We start from the raw sequence: 22,861 nt of genomic DNA on the forward strand, positions 1-22,861 counted from the left end.
AGACAGTGTTTTAACATATAGATTTGATTCTAGCATCGTTTTTACTCTGCCATTTTCTACATTCTAGCCTGTTTCTTGTCTATGCAGTATTGTTCTTCACCTCTGTGACCTTTTCAACAAAATATGTTCTCTGCTTTTATGAGTGCTTTCTCAAGCATACAGTTCATATCTCTACCTTTCTTAAAAGTGACATTCTAATTTTCTTCTCTGATTCTACTTTTGGAAAGACTTTTATCTAGCTTTGCCCCAGTGATGTGGAGAATTGCTACTGAATATACTTTTGTTTTCTCCTGAAATGTTTGCTACTCTGTAATTCAAAGGGCTGAATTGTTTAGAAATATATCCTTCATGAAAATATTTGTAATTTTTTAATAAAGATTTTAGAGAAGCAGCATGGCCCAGGAGCCAGAGGGCCTGGGTTCTAATTCTGACTCTGCCACTCACTTGCTGTATGACCTTCAGCAAGTAACTTAACTTTTCTCGGTCTCAGCTGCCTCATCTGAAAAATAGGTAGTCAATACCTTTTCTCCCACCTACTTAGACTGTGAGAGCCATATGGATCCTGATTATCTTGTATCCAGCCCAGAATTTAGTACAGGGCTTGACACGTATTATTATTATTATTATGAATGATAGATGAACTTTCATTATTATTACTTGTTATTTATAATTTGTAGCAATTCTTATCAGGATTTTTGAAAATGCATGGGACCATCGTTCCTTCAGATTAAACCAACTGACCCTTGATAATCTTGATTTGACTAATGAGCATGTAATTAGGGACAGAAGAGAAGGAAAAAGATCAGACTTGAAGATGTAGACTTGGGAATCTACATAGAGATAGTAGTTGAAGCAATGGGAGGTAGAGAGGTTCAGCAAGGAGGCCGATGCAGTAATCAGGGCGGAATAGGATAAATATCTGGATTACTTTGGCAGCAGTTCAGATGTAGAGGAAAGGGAAGATGTTATTGATGTTGTGAAGGTTGAACTCATGGGATTGGGACACAGATTAAATATGTGGGTTGAATAAGAGTGATGTCAAGGATAATACCAAGATTACAAGCTTGCGAGATAGGGAAGATGGTGGTGCTGTCTACATTAATTAGATGGTCTGGGGCAACATATGGTTTGGGTGGGAAGGCGAGTTCTGTTTTGGACATGTTAAGCTTGAGGAGTCAGTGGGGCATCCAAGTAAAAACATCCTGAAAGCAGGAGGAAAGATATAAATTTGGGAATCATCCTCATAGAGAGAGTAGTTAAAGCCCTAGGAAAGAATAAATTCTCCAAGGGAGGGTATAGATGGAGAACAGAAGGGGACCAACCTTGCCCTCTGACTTCTCTCCAATCTTATCTTTTCTCCTGCCACTGGAAGTCTCCACCTGGATGTCCAGCTGGCTAATTAAATGTAATTATTGCATTAAATTAAATATTCAAGGCTGAACTCTTCATTTTTCCTCATTTCTCTCCTCTTCCTGAATTTCCCATCATTTTCAGCACTATCAGCATTCTTTCTATCCCACAAATTCATAATTTTGGCATCAACCTTTAGACCCCTATCTCTCAGTTACTTACATTTAGGCTTTCTGCCAGATTTCCTCTACACTATTTCCCTCTACACTATTTCCCTCTTCTGTGCATTCTCCTCATTTTCCAGCTGAACCACTAACTGTCTCCTTACATATTTCTCTGCCTCTAGCCTTTTCTCCTCTATCTAAAATGTACTTGCAAATGTCATTTCTAAATGCCAACTGGAACTTTTCTGATGGTCAGAGCAGCTGCCGAGATTTATGCTCTTGTAGATGTCTCTGCTGTGCTATGATATAATCAGTGAAGTGCCATTGTTTAGATTGTGGAGACAAGCAAGATGTCTCTTTTTTAATTCTATAGGAAATAGCGAAGAATTTCCCACATTTCCTGAATCAGCATAAACCATTGTTTAGTTTACAAATTCCATATGGTTCTGCAATAATTTTCCAGCATTTCTGTACTGCTGTCAATTAAAACTGGTGATCGTCTATGAAGTTTACTGGATCTAGGTACTGCAACAGTGAGTTGGCATTTTGCAGAAGTTTTCCTTTTATGCATTAAGTAGTGAGTGTCCCAGAGAAAGGGGGTTAGGGGAGGGAGAGTAGCCCGCCTGATGTTGCTGATAATTAGTTTTTGTTTTCAAGGCTTTCGTTGGTCGATCAGTCAATTATTTATGCCTCAGTGCATATTTAGAAGGCTCAAGACTAGCAATAGAAGGACTGTGACTCTGCTATCTGGGGGCCACCTAAGCCCTCTGAAGAAAGAAGCCAGAAAGAGCGTGTACCCCATTAGGAAGTCTAAGCTCACTGGAGACTGCAACATCCATGTTTTGACAAGACTGAGAAGTAGTGTGGCTTAGTGAGACGAGCACGGGCCTGGGAGTCTTCCTACCTCTCCCCCCTTCTCTCTTTCTACCACCCACCCCGCACGCTCCGCTCCTCCGCCGCCCACCTCCTCACCGTCCCTCGGTCTCGCCTATCCCGCCGTCGACCCCTGGGCCACGTCCTCCCGCGGTCCCGGAACGCCCTCCCTCCTCACCTCCGCCAAACTGATTCTCTTTCCCTCTTCAAAACCCTACTTAAAACTCACCTCCTCCAAGAGGCCTTCCCAGACTGAGCTCCTCTTCTCCCTCTACTCCCTCTGCCACCCCCCCTTTACCTCTCCGCAACTAAACCCTCTTTTTCCCCTTTTCCCTCTGCTCCTCCACCTCTCCCTTCCCATCCCCACAGCACTGTACTCGTCCGCTCAACTGTATATATTTTCATTACCCTATTTATTTTGTTAATGAATTGTACATCGCCTCGATTCTATTTAGTTGCCATTGTTTTTACGAGATGTTCTTCCCCTTGACTCTATTTATTGCCATTGTTCTTGTCTGTCCATCTCCCCCAATTAGACTGTAAGCCCATCAAACGGCAGGGACTGTCTCTATCTGTTCCCGACTTGTTCATCCCAAGCGCTTAGTACAGTGCTCTGCACATAGTAAGCGCTCAATAAATACTATTGAATGAATGAATGAATGAGTCAGAAGGAGATAAATTCTAATCCCGGCTCTTCCACCTCTCTGCTGTGTGACCTTGGACAAGTCATTGAACTTCTCTGTGCTTCAGTTACCTCATCTGTAAAATGGTGATTAAGACTGTGAACCCTATTTGGGACAAGGGTTGTGTCCAACCCGATTAGCTTGTATCTACCCCAGTGCTTAATACGGTACTTGACACATAGTTAACACTTAACAAATGCCATTAAAAAAAGGTTGATCCAATACTTTATTTCATGTGTAATTGCAGTAATACTTCAGTACCTTTATAAAAATAAAAGATCTTTTTATCAAACAATATAGATCCTTTACCCCCATCTTATAAGTGTAATACTATCATTTTCATTTTTTCAATAAAGATGAAGTAAATATTCACATTCTAGTAGATTTTCTTAAACAAGGCAGCAGAATTATCAAAACACAAATAAATCTGCACTTTTTCCTTTTCATTTCAATTTATAAAAGAGGTAAAGCCTTCCATTATACCAGTAGCTATTTTTTTCCCCAAGTCAACATCTGTGTTATGGTTCGTGAATAATTTACAGGTGGAAACATCAAAAGCAAGCATTTATATGCAAATGTCAGTAATATTCAAGTCAAGGTGACTCCAAGCACACTCTTTTGTATTTCCAGATATATCAACGATGCTGGTTAGTATTCAAGAAAGCTTCAAGCAAAGGTCCAAAAAGATTGGAGAAATTTTCAGATGAGCGGGCTGCATATTTTAGGTGCTATCACAAGGTAAGGTTTGACTACCTATTGCAACTTTCTCAAAACTTTAGGGGAATTAGCCATTCTAAACTAATCCTGCCTTTATATTTAGATAAGAGCATATCTTTATTTTATAGGAATGAACATTTTAGCAAGTGATATGGTCTTTGCAGATGACTTAGGGAAACTGTGGCCTAGCTCCTATTCAAACGTAGAATTTCTTCTTCATTTGAGGACAACATGTACAAACGGGAACTCCTCATCTTCCCACCCAAACCCTGTTCTTCCCTTGTCTTTCCCATCACTATAGACTTACATGCACTTATGTATACATAATTATACATAGATTTGTGCACATGATTATGTATATGTATACATAATTATGCATTATGTACTTAATGTGTATCTGCGTATATATATAATCCTATTTATTTGTTTTGATGCCTGTTTACTTGTATTGATGTCTGCCTCCCCATCTCTATTCTGTGAGCCCATTGTGGGCAGGATTAGTCTTTCTTTATTTCTGTATTATGCTTTCCAAGATCTTAGTACAGTGGTCTGCATGCAGTTAGTGCTCAGTAAATATGATCGAATGAATGAATAATAATAATAATCATGGTGGTATTTGTTAAGCGCTATGTGCCAAGCACTGTTCTATGCATTGGGGTAGATGCAAGGTAATCAGGTTGTCCCGCATGGGGTTCACAGTCTTAATCCTCATTTTACAGATGAGGGAATTGAGGCACGAGAAGTTAAGTGACTTGCCCAAGGTCACCCAGCAAACAGGTGGCAGAGCCAAGATTAGAACCCACGACCTCTGACTCCCAAGCCCATGCTCTTTCCACTGAGCCACACTGCTTCTCTATGAATGAATGTAGACAAACTATCCTCCCTATTTTACAAGCCTGTAACCTTGGCATTATCCTCACTTCATTTTTCTCATTCAATCCGCACATTCCATCTGTCACCAAATCCTATTGGTTCTACCTTAACAGCATTGGTAAAATTCACCCTTTCCTCCTCATCCATACTGCTACTACACTCATCCAAGACTTATTATATCCCTCCGTCATCAGTCTCCACACTGACCTCCCCACTCCAGTTCATACTTCTCTCTGCCAGGAGATTATTTTTCTAAGAAAGTTCAGTCCATGTTTTACCACTCTTCAGGAACATCCAGGGGTTGTCCATCCACCTCAGTATCAAACAGAAATGCCTTACCATCAGCTTGTCCCCTCCTTATTTCTTATTTCACCATTTCCTTCTACAACCTAGCCTACACACTTTGCTCCTCTACCACCAATTTACTCACCGTACTTTGATCTCATCTATCTTGTCACCCAGCTCTCACCCACATCCCACATCTGGCCTGGAACTCCCTCCTCACTCATTATCCCCATCTTCAAAGCATTTTTAAAGTCACATCTTCTCCAAGTGACCTTCCCCGACTAAGTCATCATTTCCCTTCCTCCCACTCCCTTCTGTGTCACCCTTGCCCTTGGATGCGTACCCTTTATTCACCCCTCTTATAGCCCCATAACACTTATGTACATATCTGTAATTGATTTTAATGTCTCTATCCCCCTCTAGACTGTAAGGTCTTTGTGGGCAGGGAACATGTCTAACAACACTGTTATATCATTCTCTCCCAAGTACTTATTCTGCACCCAATAAGCAATCTGGAAATCCCATCAATAGAGAAATGGTGGGTAACAAGAAATGTGATTTCTTCAAATTTATTCATCCTTGTTAAACTGAGAGTGTAGATTCTAATAGAAGGAACACCCAGGGAAATATTTTCCACACATAGAAATTTCGGCTAAATCGCCACTATTAAGTTCCAGGCATCCCTGCTAAGACAGAGTAATTTTGTTCTTGAAAACTCCCACACTAATTTACATTGTATCAATCACTATTTCATTGGTAAACAAGGACCTAGGAATAGGTGGCTTGAAAACACTTGGAACAGAACACAAAGGGGATTAGTAACCTTTGGGCTTTTGCTGCTAAAGCTGATTTAAGCAGCGTATATTGTGCTTCCATTTTCAGAAGTACTGCATCAGTTCATTAATAAGTTGCAAGGAACTAATTGGTAAACTTTGAACTTTAGAAATGACAATAAGCTTTATATTTACAAATAGTTTCTGGTACAATACAAATGAATTGATATCTTATATCTGAAGCAGAAACAATATAATTTGGATGAAGGCATTCTTGCTTAGAACTTAATCATGTTATGGCCAATTCAAGATCATGTTATGGCATCCCTTACTCTTTTTTCATAGTCTTTCCAAATTTTGAACTTGAAAATTACATTCTGGCAGAAATGACTGTAAGGGAAAATGATTGGAATTCATGGCTAGTAGATGCCTGGAGTTTGTGAAATCCATAACTTGGAAAGATTGATTCATTCAATTCAATTATATTTATTGAGCACTTACTGTGATAATAATAATAATAATGTTGGTATTTGTTAAGCGCTTTACTATGTGCCAAGCACTGTTCTAAGCGCTGGGGTAGACACAGGGGAATCAGGTTGTCCCACGTGGGGCTCACAGTCTTAATCCCCATTTTACAGATGAGGGAACTGAGGCACAGAGAAGTTAAGTGACTTGCCCACAGTCACACAGCTGACAAGTGGCAGAGCTGGGATTCAAACTCATGAGCCCTGACTCCAAAGCCCGTGCTCTTTCCAATGAGCCACGCTGCTTCTGATTTGCTACTGTGCAAATCAGTGATTGGGAGAGTACAATATAACAATAAACAGACACATTCCCTGTCCACAACAAGCTTACATTCTAACGGGAGAGAGAGGTTCTGTATTCTTTGAATCAAAATACTCTGGAATTGTATTCATTTTCACCTTGTACTAGCCTTTGATGAACACCCAGAGGAAAATGTGATCTGTTTTCACTAGATTTATTCATTCGTTCAATATTATTTTTTGAGTGCTTATTGTGTGCAGAGTATTGTACTAAGCACTTGGGAAAGTACAATACAACAATAAACAGACATATTTATCACTGAGGTAAAGGATTATGTCTTGCCTTCTACTTTTCCCAAGCACTTACTAGAGTGATCTGCACGTGGTAAGGACTCAGTAAATACCATTGATGGATTGATTGTGCCTTAATAAATGGTTGAAAGGGAAAACAAAGACATTTCCTCTGTTTCTATCTTTAAGACCATCAAGTCTCTCTTCTTCACTCCAGCTCCTTGAATATTTTTTTCCTTCATTTTATAATGAACTGAATTCACGTGCCAAACCTAGTAGAATATAGTTGGGCATATTCTCTTGATTCTACAATCATCATTAGAAAAAGTTCAATGTATTAGGAAATTGGAGTTACATACATTAATGTTCAGAAACCTTTGTCATCTTCTACACCTGATTCATCCTATTTAGTCTTTCAGACGTGAGACCTTTAGGAGAAATCTCTTAAGGGAGCACTGAATCTGAGGTTCCTTTATGAAATATATTTTTATCTATATTTTGTATCATTTAAATAGTTCTAAAACCTTAAGGCTATTTGGAGAATGTCATGTCTTCAATTCAGAGTTAAGCCTAATTTGGACTAAGCAATTTCCAAAAGAACCAAATGAGTAATAAACTATTCCATTTGATCGATATGGAGAAAATACTATGTATTTATTTAAGTAGATAACTTTATCCCTGTAGGAAATATATAGCATTTATGAGGCCCAATGTTGGCTATTATCGATCCTGTTTTTATTTTTTCATTATTAAAATTAAATGTCAACAATAGACCAGCTAAAAACAAACAAAAAACCCTTTATCCAAGGAACTAACATTTAGTGCCCCTTTCATTGTAAAAAATATATATCTTTTTGGACCATTATTTTATATTGCAAAATTGCAAAATGTACTTTTGAATAATGTATTAACTTTAAAAACCATTTTACTCTCCTTAACACATCTCTCTGTGGTAAAGTTCGAGGGATGCTCAACTGTCAGACATGACAGTAAAATAGATTGGCTATAATTGCAAAGTTCTTTGGGACTGCAGTGACTTTTACCATAGTTTAAGCTCTGTTTAACTGCGATGATATCCTTCAAGAAACAGAATTTTTTCCTCCTTTCTTACACCTCAGATATTACAGAAACACACTGGGGAAAAGACTAGGAGGATTACACAAAAATTCATTTATTAAATGCTCAGAATTAGCTGGTAATGTGAAGTGGTTGGTTGTAAAATATCCCAACCCAATAATTTGGATAGAAAATACAATTGCCTAACACTCCAACTTTAACTCCTGGAGGAAATGTAAAGACAAAGTCTTTTTGAATAGAACTTAGTTTTTTATTTGATATCCAGAAAATATCAATGACCAATTTGGATTATTAATAGACTGCCATTTTTTCATGGAAAACATTTCTCTTTAGCCAGATTAACCTATATTTTTAAGGGTTCGGTAGGTATGCCACTTAGATTGGGGAGGAACACAAGGATCCTTTGACAAAATGGAATGGTGATTGATAATATCTTCTCTCAAGGTCACACCTGGAGAGTTTCTAGGACTCTACCAGTCTCAACAATAGAAGGGAGAGTCAAGTAAAAGCTTATCCATTCCATTCCTAGCTTGGGTAGTGGCTAGTGAGTAGAAGGCAGTCTGCTACATGTCAAAACTCCCCTGTGCTGGGCAGCCCCAGCATGGGAGAGAGTCGAGGGTGGAGACTCAGGTTTACTGCATGGAAGGAGGCAATGGTAAACCACTGTCATATTTTTACCAAGAAAACTCTATGGATATACTTCCAGAACAATTGCAGATGAGGGTGGAGGATTCTGGGAGAGATGTGTCAATGGCGTCGCTATGGGTCGGAGATAACAGCATAAGACAAGATTAATATCTATGCCTCATGTCATCTTCTGGAATGGAACTTTCATGGCTCCAAATCTACCTCAGTGAATTTTATCGGGCTACATTTACTAGCAAAAAACTCCACCTCATATAGGAAGGGCCCAAATTTGCCAGATCTTCTCAATGGCTGAGTCTTCAAGTGGCTGGCATAAGCCCATCTGCCTGACTAATAGCATTTCAGCCTTGAACTGTTTTCAGCCCTCTCTTTTTATTCTGCTATTACCCTTCACAAGTTTTTCCTCTTCTGGGAGACTCCTACAGCTTGCTGTTGCTGCTTCACACCTCTATTTTCTCTAAGAGACAAATCCTCGGGAGAGAAGAGGGCAGAAGACATGTGGACTCACTTTTCAAATGACTGTATTTAATAACGATGTTTGTTAAGTGCTTAATATGTGTCGAGCACTATTCTAAGCACTGGAGTAGATACAAGCTAATCCGGTTGGACATAGTCTCTGTCCCATGTGGGGCTCACATCCTTAATCCCCATTTTACAGATGGGGTAACTGCGTCCCATCTGATTAGCTTGTATCTACCCCAGCATTTAGTACAATGCTCGGTACATAGTAAGGCCTTAACAAATACCATAAAAACCGTCAAATGACATCCATGTCCCTCATGGAGTTCACAGACTAAGGGGGAAAGAGAACAGGTATTGAGTCTTCATTTACTCAGACAGATTGGAACCATGATGAAGGGGAGGGAAAATGTACTAAATTTACCATTTAGTAAATTACCATTGCCATACAAATAGTAATATTCTTGCAAGTTACAATAGTTACTAGCTCAATCAATCAACAGTAGGCATTTACTAGGAATTTGGAAGAGTACACTAGAGTCAGTCTACTTGATGTCTGCCCTCGTGAAGCTTATAATCTAGTGGGAAAAACAGACACTAAAGTAAGTTTCAGGTAGGAGAATTAACTTCCAAAGATTCTTTTTGCTCACATAAAGTTAATTATTCATGGAGAGGAGCTGCTTAGGTTATCACACCTAAAAGTATCTGCATGTCTCTCAACTCCTGTAATTTTGCTCTTCCTGAGTTTGGAAAAGAGAGAAGTTGGCCAATTGAAGCCAGTATTTTGAAAGTTTCATCAGTTAATCAGTGGTTTTTATCGAGCACTTACTGTGTGCTTGGAAAAATACAGTAAAAAAATATTGGTGGAAACATTCCCTGCCCACAAGGATCTTACAGGGTACTGGGGAAGGCATACATTAAATTCAATTATGGATGTATACATCAATGCTGTGGGATGGAAGGTGGGGTGAATATCAACTGCTTAAATGGTACATATTCAAGTTCAGAGGCAATGCAGAAGTGGGAGGGAATAGGGGAAACGAGGGCTTAATCTGGGAAAGCCTCTTGGAGGAGATGCAATTTTAATAAGACTATGAAGTCACCTCAGGCAGCTCCCCATAAGGCCATGATGCAAGTGGCAGTGGCTCTGGGCCTGAGAAATGGTTCCCAGGATTAAGGACCCTGCTGTGACCTCCCACCTTCCATGGCCTGTTCCTGCAAAACACACACATACACACACACTCACACAGACGCTTACACACAAACGCATATATTTTATCCTGAGACCTACCTCAGATCCTAGCTAGGTGCTTCCCTGCTTCCTTAATGAATGGGGTGACCGACCAGAAAACCCATCAGTTAATTAGAAGAAAAGGCAATTCTCAGGTAATGTTCCAAGCCAAGACTAATTAGTGATAGATCTCCTACCTGGGAAGAAAGCTGTGGCCCACTTAAAATAATGCAAGTTATACACCTCCTTTTAAACCTTTTGTTTTGTGGTCTTAACATCACAAAGATTGGTGGATTCACGAACGGGTGATTAAAGTTCTGGAACTGAGCCTGGCCTGGAATGGGCACTCTGTTCCAGTATCTAAAAATATGCTGGACTAATCTGTGAGAGAACAATTTTTTCTGCAGTTGGTCTTTTCCCTCACAGCTCATTGGAAGTCAGGTAATACGGACCGATAATTGAAATTCGAATGCTGAACAATCCAAACTAGCTGAGCATAAAAAAATGACATAAAACAATCAGAAAGTCCAAAAATCATCACATACAAAAAGGAGTAGTTTTTCTTTCTTTAAATTTAGCCAGGTTAGAGATTGGTAGGGCCCAATATTAGCATGCCGGTTGTTTAGCATTTTGAATTAACACTAACTGTGCTCAGAGCACTATTCTACGCACTTGGTAGAGTACAGTATAATGGAGTTGGTAAATTCATCCACTGACCACAGTGAAGTTACAGTCTAGCGTGGGAAAAAGACATGAATATAAATAAATAAATTAAGGATATGAATGTAAATGCTATGGGGCTGAGGGTGGAGTGAATAAAGGGGTAAATCGAAATGCATGGGTAACACAGAAGTTAGTGGGAGAAGAGGAAATGAGGGTTTAGTTGGGGAACGCCTGCTTGGAGGAGATATGATTTTAATTAGGCTTTGAAGATGTGGAGAATGATGGTCTGTCAGAGATGAAGTTGGAGGAAGTTCCAGGCCAGAGGCATAATGTGGGCGAGAGGTCGGAGGAGAGATAGATTAAATCAAGGTACAGTGAATTGGTTGGCAATAGAGGAGTGAAGTAAGTGGACTGGTTTGTAGTAGGAAATCAGTGAGGTAGGTAAGAGGGGGCAAGGTGATTAAGTGCTTTAAAACTAATGGTAAGGAGTTTGCTTGATGCAGAGGTGGATGAGCAACCATTGGAAGTTCTTGAGGTGTGAGGAAAAATGAACTTCCGTTTTTGAAGAAAAATGATCTAGGCAGCAAAGTTAAAAATGGACTTGAGGGGGAAGAGACAGGAGGCAGGGAGGTCAACGAGGAGGCTGATGGAAAAATCAGGTTGGGATAGGATAAGTGCTTGGATTAGTGTGATAGCAGTTTAGATGGAGAGGAAAGGGTGAATTTTTGCCATGTTGCAAAGTCTGAACCGAGAAGATTTGATGACAGATTGAATCTGCGGGCTAAATGAGAGTGATGAGTTGAGGGTAATGCCAAGGTAATGGAAGTATGAGATGAGGAGGATGGTGGTGCTATTTTACAGTGATAATTAATCATGTCTCAAGTCAGCTATGAAGAACTTCCCACATTCTATACTGTGCACAAGACTGCTGGAGGCATCTGAAACCTTAGAGTATCAATTTTATCTGGGTACATTTCCAGTCTAAAAAAATTACCATAACTTTTATACTTTATAAACTAATGGAAGCTACAGAAATTTGAGCTTGGGCCAAGCCTGACACATTAACCTCAGGACTTCCCTTACTCAGTCTAAACTTAATTGAGACTCAGTGCTGTTCCTGATGCATAACTGACTTTAATGAAGGACTTTCTTTCTGAGGGTTGTGTGGTTATAAACGAAGATGGGGATACCTAGAACACAAAATATTCAGGGATCTCATTTTATATAAAATATGGTAGTAGGTATTACTAAAACTTAGCTTGAAAATTAAAGGGACAAACAACAGACTTTTAATAAGTAGAGATTCCATAGTTTTTAGTCAGGATGATGATGGAGTTTCTTGTGACAAAAAGGCAGACCAGCCTCAGTCCTAGACTTCAAGATGGAGAAATTGTGCAGAGGACTAGGTTATAATGCTAGTGGCTAGCTCAGCACCACATGCACTCTCTAATGTCATGTTCCCCCTGGAGCTCAGAGGCAATGAGGGACAAGCAGCGAGAAGTGCGGTACATTGTGAAACACCATGGCTTAATAGGTAGACCCCGGGCCTGGAAGTCAAGAGGAGCTGGGTTCTAATTCCAGCTCCGCCACTTGTCAGCTATGTGACCTTGGGCAAGTCACTTAACTTCTCTGTACCTCAATTTCCTCATCTGTAAAATGGGGATAAAGACGGAGACCAAGACGGTGTCCAACCTTAGCTTGTATCTATCTCAGTGCTCCGCACAGTGCCTGGCATATAGTTAGCAACTAACAAATACCATAAAAACAGAACATGCAGGTGAAAGTTTCTTACATTTACTTTGACTTGAAAATAAATCAGGCAGAAGACAGTACTATTTCCACATGCATCATAAATAATTTAAGCAAAACTACCTCCTTAGAAATTATAATCTGAAGCACTTTTCCAAAGTGTCATTCTTGAATATCAGCATAACACATGAGTCCTTTGATTAGCATGCCTTCTCAGCATTTTCATTCTGCTGATGAATCAGAGTGAAATGAAGGAAATATGACTTGCTCAAGATCTTGTTGGACGTGAAAAACCAAATCCATTTTACTGCAGATTGTTATGCTTTTCTTAGTTATCAAGATTAACCCTACAAAAAATGGAAACCACAAAATAACCTAGTGTATTCTGAATTTAGAAATACTGAACTATACTTTCATTAGATGTAAAAATATTATTAACTGTAAGATGTGTTTGTTTTATACTATGCTTAATCTATTTTATTTCAATTATTTATGTTGGGGCATATGTATGCATATTGATAACATATCCGATATCGTCCTGCTACAGTAAGTGCTTTTTCATCAGGAAACAGTTGAATTCCAAATGAAATGTTATTTTATTCAGAGATTTCATCAAACATTCATTGACAAATCTCCCCTTTATTCCCCACAGTGGCAGCGTGTTCATGATGATTGAATAGCTGTCTTCATTTCAGGTTTATGTGTGCCAAAGTCCAGACTCCAGTTTGAGAAAATCATATTTAGAATAGCATGTCATGCGGCCTGACTCTTGAAATTTGAAACAGTTTAAACTGCTGTGAGAGCATTTTTGAAAGTATCTTAGACTCATCTAAATTGCTTAAGGTTCAGAGAGAAGGACCTTCTGGACTGTGACATACACATTATGACATTTATCTCATTTATGAACCCTGAACTTTCCATCACCCCTTGATTTTGCAGAATGTGATTTTTGAAAGAATGTCCAAACCCTAAAACTATTACTACCAAATAAATACTTAAGCATAGGACTTAGGTCACTTGGGAACCAGGGACAACTTTTAATTCACTTTCAGGGTTCCATTAACCAAGTCACTCTTGTGTAAACGTAACAAAGCAGTGCTGGTTTAAGACAGGTTCTGTGGAATTTTCATTATGAACTTTTGTTCTTATATAGAGATTATTAATATAATTAGGTTGGATTTTCCTGGTAAATGCAAATTTGATATGTAGTAACAGGTAAATTTGGACTAAGTGCACATTTGTTGGTCAGTTCCCAAGTTTTGGCAGCGTTCACACCCTGGGTAGACATGTAAAGAAATATGCAGCTAAATTATTTAACTTGTATAAATGGAAGCATACTCTTAAACCTAGACTACCACGCTGAAAGCTTTTAGAGTTCCTCAATAAGAACTGTCTGTTTAATAGAGGCCAACCTTTATGTTATGGAGCTTCCTTAAAAAATCTTATCAATAGATAAAAATTATTTCCACTGGGGTCTTTATGTAAAGTTGTGATATAAAAAGTGTTTACCTATAAATGCACTGCTTTTCCAGTACATAATTTGGGTTTGCTTTCAAAAATAAACAAAAAAGCTTCAACTCATTAAAGGGTTTTTATGGATCTCTGTTTTCAGGATGACAGCTCTAATTTTTTTTAGAATGAAGTAATTTGAATCTTCTGTACAACACTGCAATTTGCATACACCAAGTGAATTGCTCACTTAATTTATTTGGTCCCATAAGGGGGAAAAAATAATTAGGATATAGACTACAAAAGCAAGACAGAAAATTGCCTTTTAGGTAGCAATCTTATTTTCAATTGGTAAACATAAATAAATCATCATCTGTGCATTACCATAAGCAAAAATAGAGGAAAAAATTGAAAATCAAATCCTTGTTTCTCTAAATGACTTTTGACTTTGCAGTGTACCAGTAGCAGATTTAATATTCCAACACAATCCTAACTAATTGCAAGATTCTGACAGGAATATACCTATTGCTCAACGGAATTGGAATTTTAATCCGATTGTATTAATCTTTCCTTGCGACACCACAAGTAATTTAAACAGTCTCTCATTTTAGTTACAAAATAATCTGTTTAGAAAATTGAATTGGGTAATTTGTAATTGTTTTCCAAGTTGTTAATGAAAAACTATATCGGTGGCAAATTGAACTTTTAAAGTACGACCACTTTGTTAATCATTGCCTGTTAAACATTTATTTTAATGAATACTATCAGTCATTATGAATAAAATGTCTGGCATAGAGCTTAAAACAACTGAAGTAATTTGGCACTCCATGTTTTTAAATTCTTAATTGGATGCCCTGTATGAAGAGTTAGCAGACATTTTGGGAAACTTTACAGGTTTCTCTCTATTATAAATTCATCAAGGGCCCTCTGAAACTGATAACCAGAAAAATGGGAATAAGAAACAAGGCATGATCATTTCCAAGATATTCTTGGAATATCTTACAGTATGCTTACAGTACTTCCTATTGAAGTCATTCTTAGAATACTGAACAGATTTTGTTTTAATATATTTTTAGACAAAAATGAGAGCTTTTTCAAATTTAAATATACACAATGCAGCAAGTGTGAAGCAATCGTAACTTTTTAAAATTTTAATCAAGTGATGTAAAATCACACAGGTTGATCTGGGCTACCATGTGGTTGAGACTCATTTCTCTGGAACATGGAGATGCTTTTCCAAGTAACACTGGACTAGAATTTTCACTTTGTGGGTGTGCCTCTTCTTGTACATACGAGAGGTCAGAGTTTTTCTGCTATTTATTTGAAAGGTTGATGGAGGAGTCAGTGGCTGTGTCTGTATGACAGAAACACTTCGGAGGAGAGTAATGTTTATTTCTCTGGATGAGCGGGAGGAATGCCCATTTAGCTTTTCTGGAGTAAAACCTATCAGATGCTATACATCTGCACAGAGCAAATCTCATGCCTGGTGCTAATCTCACCCTGATGGTCTGAGTTTCAGGGTCAGTCTATCCACCTGACCCTGGGCACAACTCACCCAGTGAGAACTGTAATGAGGTGAAAGATTTCAATACACTTGGAATGAAGCTTATAGCTTCATTTTGAAATCGACATTTTTCAAAAGAGCTGGAGTGTGAATTCATTTGCCAGATCTTCTTTTGACCTTAGCCCAGATGGTCTAGAGGAGGGAGAGCTTTTAAGATGTGGAGGGAAATCATTTTCCTGCAATCAAGGAATGATTTAACTGTCTCTGTTGCAGTGTTTGCCATTACCTGAAGAGGGAAGGGGACTGGGATTGTGTCCCACAACCACAGTCGGCACACAAACATTTTCCCTATCAGCCATCATGGGCCACTACTGCAAAAACAAATCAAATACATGTCCCGCTGGCAGTGGAATACCGTTTCCCTCTTGTCCCTGACTGCCTTAGCAGTGCTGAATATGAATGACAATGGGACAGAAAAGGTTAATGCTGTGCTTTCAGGGGAATAATGGGCAAGAGATTTTTCAGTGACACACACTCAAGGATGAAATCTCATTATCAACAGTGTTGTCTGTGACCTGGCACACCACACATTCGAAGGGTTAGACTGAGGAACTTTGCTATAGCCAACAATTTCCTCAGTTTTTTACTCTTTAGAATAGGAAAATAATAATAATATCTTCCTTTTCTTTTGAACTATCTATTATAACTTTTCATGCGGCTGTTTCAATTGTAAAATGAAAGTTAGTACCCCTGTACTAACTAGTAGTAGCTGCTTCAGTTTAGCTCCAGAATAGCAGAAAGGATCAGTAAGAAGCAGGCTGTAGAGATAACCCTAAGCCTTACGAGAATTTGTAGACAATGGTAAAGAAAAAGTTATACTTTCGGTCAGGGCTCACCAGAAATTTGGGCCACAGAAGATGGGAAAAAAAATTGGCACCTCTTTGCAATCAAATCTCCAGACTTGCAATGCCATTCAACTGACCTTTTAATAGTAGGCCCTAAAATACTTCCTCTCTTACTTATTGTCTGCCTACCAGTCTTTAATCTAGATGTGAAGTCTTTTGGCTTCATAAAAAATGAATGATTGGAGGCAGGTGACAAAATAAATGGAGCAAATCATATTCAGGTTACTTTGGGAAAAACAAAGAAAAGTTGGTTCAGAATGCTCCCTGGGTACTCTTAAAGATGCCCTGTTACGAATCAATGCCAAGAAGCAATCTACCAATAATGTTAGCAGTCTGTCACTATTCTACATTGATCCAGGAAATACAAGCCAGACCATTTTCACCATCTGCTGCAGGAGTCTTAGATAAAGGAAGGATGCTTGGACACCTGGGGAGATTGACAACTCCTTTTATAAAGCTATAGAAGCACCCAAGAAGGTCTGAAAAACAAATAATTTGTGTCACCTACCTGCTGAGAGGAGTATGTGCTGAGAGGAACCACATCAAAAGGTTCCAGAAGTATTTTGCCTCTTTTTTTTTCTTTCAAAGGTATTTGTTAAATGCTCACTACGTGTCAAACACTTCTTTATGCACTGGGGTAGATACTAGTCATTCAGGTTGGACACAGTCCTTGTCCCACATGAGGCTCACAGTCTAAGTAGGAGTGATTAGAATTTAATCCCCAAATTGTAGTTGAGAAAACTGAGGCACAGAGAACTTTCCCAAGGCTGTTTCCACCAGGCCATGCTGCTTCTCACGCTGTGGGACTTGTGTGTTTTTCTCAAGTCCCAAAGGGAAACAGTTGCTATCAGATCAAAATGAATAGGATTAGTTTCTGCAGAATGGGTGAAATTATAACTGCCTGGAAAATCCTTCAAGACAGGTAGCTCTTCAGCTACCAATTCTGTTGTACTGTACTTTCCCACGTGCTTAGTACAATGCTCTGCAATCAATAAATACCATTGATTGATTGACTGGCTGAAGGTCAGCAAAGCTGTAGGAAATGATAGTCACATAAACAAGAGCATATAAATTGTGTGGATATAGAATTTGGGACAAGATCATATTGTTTGTTACTTGGTTTCTTTGTGATGCCATTAATATTGGCTAGCAAGCCATTTATAATTTCTGAGTTAGGTTTGAGTCCAAGGAAGGAATTCTTCAAATAGTTTATTTCCTTAGGCATAAGCATAAATGGTAGTTGAGATGTTTTGAGGAAGTATTTGTAGCTCTAGTTAGTTATTATCTAGTTGAGGAAGACATTTGCTATTTTAAGGCTATTTGCAAGCTGAGAAAGGAAAGAAAATCCTCTAGAGTGAAATTTTTTTGGGGGGGGGAAAAATAAACCAAGGATTTCCACTTGGGGGATGCATTTCTACTTGGCAGTAGGTTTCATCTCAGTGTTCAAAAGTAAAATAGAGGGGAGTAGAGAGAGAATCCAACATAGAGTTCTTCCAGCAGGAAAGCACACAGAGAAAGAGAAGGGTCTGGTTAGCAGTTGCATTTGAACTGATGTTATAAACACTACCAATCAATCAATCAATGGTATTTATTGAGTACTTACAATATGCAGAGCACTGTGCAGGATCCTGACAGGCTAGGAATCACCAAGCAACCAGTAAGTCAATCTCCTAGTATGCACAGACTCTGTGTTGAATTGATGATACCCTGGCATCTCTGCTAATATCTGAATGGTTTTAAGGCAACCTACTTCAGGCCCCAGATGTCCCCTGACTGGAGAAGGTTAAGCAGAGCTCAAAAAGGAGGAAGACCTCCGCCACTTGCTCCTGGGTGACCTGGAGAAAGTCACTTGATTTCTCTGTGCCTAAGTTATCTCATCTATAAAAAGAGGATTAAGACTGTGATCTCTATAACCCCAGCATTTAGTACAGTGTCTGGCACATAGTAAGCCCTTAAAAAATACCACACACATACAAAAAAATACTCTGAGGGACTGAATGGTTCAGGGATTCCTAAGTATTCAGATGGGTTGGAGTGATCCTTAGGAATTCAGTTGAAAATTTAAGCTAGGTTTCTTTAGCTGGAGAGACCCTGAGGGGACCCTGGAATAGTCCCAGGCCTGTGGGAGTGGGAGTGTCAACTCAGCCCAAGTCAGATTGTCTCCCCAGGCTACCTCGAGCTGTTGAGCCCTGGTGGTCTTGATGAACATCCAAGTTCCCAGTACACACCCTGCCAGTAGTTCAGAATGCATCTGATGGTACTGAGAATTCAATACATCATTACTTCTCAGCCCTATGGAACTGAAACTTCTTCTTTTGGCCTATCCTCACTGCCCACAAATCTCCAAAGAATTACCCAGCAGAATTATCCAGAGTGGGTTAATATACATAAAATCTTTGTGGTGCAGCTCCCTTCAGAGTTTGCAAAATGTTTGCCTAGATCTGGACTTCTCAAATTTTAGTTTCTTAATAAATCATTCAGGTCCTCAATCAATCAATCAATCATATTTATTGGGTGCTTAATATGTGCAGAGCATTCTACTGAGCACTTGGGAGAGTACAATACAATAGAACTAGAAGATGTTCCCTGTCCATAATGAGCTTATAGTTTTGTGTGGGAGACAGACAATATAAATAAATTAATTTAAAGCATACAATTTAAAGATATGTACATTAGTGCCATGGGGCTAAGGGTGGCCTAAGGGTGACCTTTAAATGCCCAAAGGTCACTGATCAAAGTGCATAGAAGATGCAGAAGAGGGAGTGAGCTGGAAAAAAGAGGGCGGCTTAATTGGGAAAGGCCTCTTAGAAAAGATGTGACCTTCATAATGCTTTGAAGGTGGAGAGAGTGATGGTCTGGCATATATAAAGGCACAGGGAGATTTAGACTAAGGGTATGAGTGGGAAAGGGGTTGGTGATGAGATAGAGGAGATTGGAACAAGTAACTAAGCTAGCACTAGAGGAGCAAAGTGCAGTCTGAGCTGTAATAGGAGATTAGTGAGGTAAAGAAGGATGCGGCAATCTGACTGCCCCAAACTAACATTTTCAGAAAATAATGCATAAGATTCCTTGGCCTCTACTTTCATCTGCTGCTAAATTAGAACATGGAGTGGACCTCTCTTTAAAGAGGAACACTACCCCAAATAATAAGGCTGAAAGTCTCTGTTTAAGGAACAGAGAGGATGAGAGAGAGGTGTTAGAGGAGAGGAAGGCATTTAAAAACTTTTTTTAAAGTTGTTTCATCTTCTGGGAAGCACCATTTAATCAATGAATGTTTATATTCCCAAATGATTTATGAAATCTAGAAGTAAATTTGGTGTTGGTATTCTCTCTTGACTGTTTTTTGATATCCAGCATATAAAGCATTTGTAATATAGAGAGAACCTTTTGGTAGTCTAATGAAGTGAATATATTTTACAGGCAAGGAAAAGCAAATAAATTGCACAGAATTTCTGGTGTGAACTAGAGCCTTACTCTACTGAAATTCATATTTGTTCATTTGGGCTGGCAGACTATTCTTGGAGATTTCATGGTCTTTGAGATAAATGGATAGTACCAGTACATTTCTTTTTCTGCCTATTTCAGTCAACCAGTCAATCGTAGTTTAGTGCTTACCGTACTAAATGCTTGGAAGAATACAATACAAAAGCTTTGGCAGACACTTTCCCTGCCCACAAAGACCTTAAGGTCTAGAGGGAGAGTCAGACATTAAAATAAATTGTGTACATAAGTGTTGTGGAGCTGATGTGGTGTGAGTAAAGAGTACAAATCCATTTGCAAGGGTGAAGCAGAAGGGAGAGGGAGTAGGGGAGCTGAGGACTTAGTCAGGGAAGGCCTGTTGGAGGAGATATGATTTTAAAAACACTTTGAAGATGGGGAGAATGATGGCATCAAGGTTGTTCAGGACTAGGGTCCAAGACTGCAACAGAAGGAGATACCTGGAGAGGGAGCAAAAAATTCTCCCAACTATTTTCTATCAAAACTGTGTAGCATCATGTATTGGTCAAGGCAAATGAAAACCTATTTTCACCAGCCAGCATATTTTCAAAGGCTGTGAACATGCAATAGGAATGTAAGCTCAAGCAATCAGACTGTATGACTGTGGAACCTGAGGTTTTCTTTAGAGAAAACCGACTTTATGAGAATCTTTGAGGTTTCCCAGGAAGGTGAAACTGGGTGGCTATTACATAAGAAAACTTCTTTTTCACAGCTGGAGGAATACACATTTGTTCTATATCATCATTTTGTATTTCTAATTGGACTGTGTCAACCTGCTTTGCTTGTATCCACCCCAGTGCTTAGAACAGTGCCTGGCACACAGTAAGCGCTTAACAAATACCATAATCATCATCATTTACAGTTCGGAATGGCTCCTTAGCTGTCAGTGGTGAATGACATGTCTTACATATGAAAAAAATTCGTGACTGAGTCATTTTGATAATCAAATTTAGCTAAAATATAGGCTGACTGAAATGTAAAAGGCAAAGTTATAATAATTCTTTCCAGGCTGCCACAGACATATATGTACTAAATATTATTTTACTTTCCATAAATGCGTTTTACAAGGAATTTACCAAGAATATGCATAAAAGCTTATTAGAAGAGCACAGTGTTTGAAAGCTAGGAAAAGCTTAAATGCATCAAATTCTTCATAGTCTGAAATTTGCAACCATTGACCTAGAGCTTGAACAGTTTGTATTGACAACACATTACAAAAATAATAGGTGTGATCCAACTCACAGGAGCTCATTCATCTTCATATTTATTCATATTGAGGAGCAGTGTGGTCTAGTGAAAATAGTATTTTCATTCAATAGTATTTATTGAGCGCTTTCTATGTGCAGAGCACTGTACTACGCGCTTGAAAGGGTAGGAGCCTGGAAGTCAGAGGACCCCGATTCTAATAGAGAAGCAGCGTGGCTCAGTGGAAGGAGCCTGGGCTTGGGAGTCAGAGGTCATGGGTTCTAATCCCGGCTCCACCGCTTGTCTGCTGTCTGAGTTTGGGTAAGTCACTTAACTTCTCTGTGCCTCAGTTACCTTATCTGTAAAATGGGTATTAAGACTGTGAACTCCACGTGGGAAAATGTGATCGCCTTGTATCTCCCCAGCACTTAGAACAGTGCTTTGCACATAGTAAGCACTTAACAAATACCATTATCATTATTATTATTAATAATCTTGGCCCTGTCACTTGCCGGCTGTGTGACCTTGGGCCAATCACTTAACTTCTCTGTGCCTCAGTTTCATCAACCATAAAATGAGACTTCAGTACAAATTCTCCTTCCTACTGAGACTGTGAATCCCTGGCCCATATGGAGCTTATGTCTAAATTGGAAGGAGAACAAGTATTCATTCTCCGCTTTACTTTTGAGGAAACTGAGGCACAGAGAAGTGACTTGCTCAAAGGCACACAGTAGGCAAGTGGTGAAGCTGGAATTAAAACCCAGGCCCATGCTTTCTCCCAGGTCACGCTACTTTCCATGCTAAGACATTGCAAGCTGTCTTTACTCTTTATTTAGAGGGGGGAAGGAATGCCTATGCTTTTCATGGAAGCTTCTGGGGGAAAACCTAATGAATCCGTTCCCTTAGGTCGAGGAGAATGCCGTGATGAACTCGGCATTAGCAAATTTATGGTTGATCTGCAAAGTAATGAAGAGGTAGCAGGTAAATCTTCAACTATTTTGAACAAAGGCTCTCTCTGCTTTATTAAGACCAAGATTGATCTTCCCCCTCAGGTCATCATAGATGGAGACATAGTAGATGTGCTATTAAGCTTATATATCCCATTATAATGATGTTGAGATTGAATTAAAAGTTAAAATTTTATAAAATGCTGGTCTACGTTTTCAAACTGACCTCCTCATTGGGGAAAGCCATTTTTCCTCTTAGTAAAATGTGGATAAATTGATTTCTCTCGAGAAGTCCTGAAGTTTTATCTAACGTGCTTATCTGTCTTTGAATGCCTTTCTAGTAGTCTGTGCCTACTGCTGATTCTTGTCTTTCTCTGTGGTTTCAGTCCTATTGTATTGTCTTGTCTCATATGGATCCGCTGTTCTTTTGTTGTTAACACTTTGTAATGTACTTGTTTTGATGTCATTTTGATTCTCTTTACATTCTAATATAATCTCCTCAGATCCCCACTGATACTGTTATTATATCATTGCCTACAAAGGATTGCGTAACATTCCCTTTCATTTTCTCATTATAATGTCATCTGAAGATTCGTTCATTCTAATGTTCGATTGTCTTCATAATTTGCCATCTTAGCTACCTCAGTTAAGAATGTGTTTGGCACATAGTAAGCTCTTAACAAATACCATGATCATTATAATCATTATTATTATTGTTAGTCAGAAAGCAATGAGCATTTTGGCCTCAGGTGTCAAAAAGTTATAAAAATATATAG

At 38.9% G+C, this 22,861-nt stretch overlaps 1 protein-coding gene across 1 annotated transcript in view; it reads left to right on the forward strand.

Annotated features, from left to right (window-relative positions):
• The window catches only part of DOK5 (docking protein 5), a 98,031-nt gene that overhangs the window by 39,100 nt on the left and 36,070 nt on the right, over window positions 1-22,861 (forward strand). Inside the window, exon 2 of the mRNA XM_029070112.2 lies at window positions 3,701-3,808. Within this exon, the coding sequence (XP_028925945.1) occupies window positions 3,701-3,808 (108 nt within the window). The remainder of the gene's footprint in view (window positions 1-3,700; window positions 3,809-22,861) is intronic.

Source organism: Ornithorhynchus anatinus, chromosome 8 (genome assembly GCF_004115215.2).
Source record: "Ornithorhynchus anatinus isolate Pmale09 chromosome 8, mOrnAna1.pri.v4, whole genome shotgun sequence".
Lineage (NCBI taxonomy): Eukaryota > Metazoa > Chordata > Mammalia > Monotremata > Ornithorhynchidae > Ornithorhynchus > Ornithorhynchus anatinus.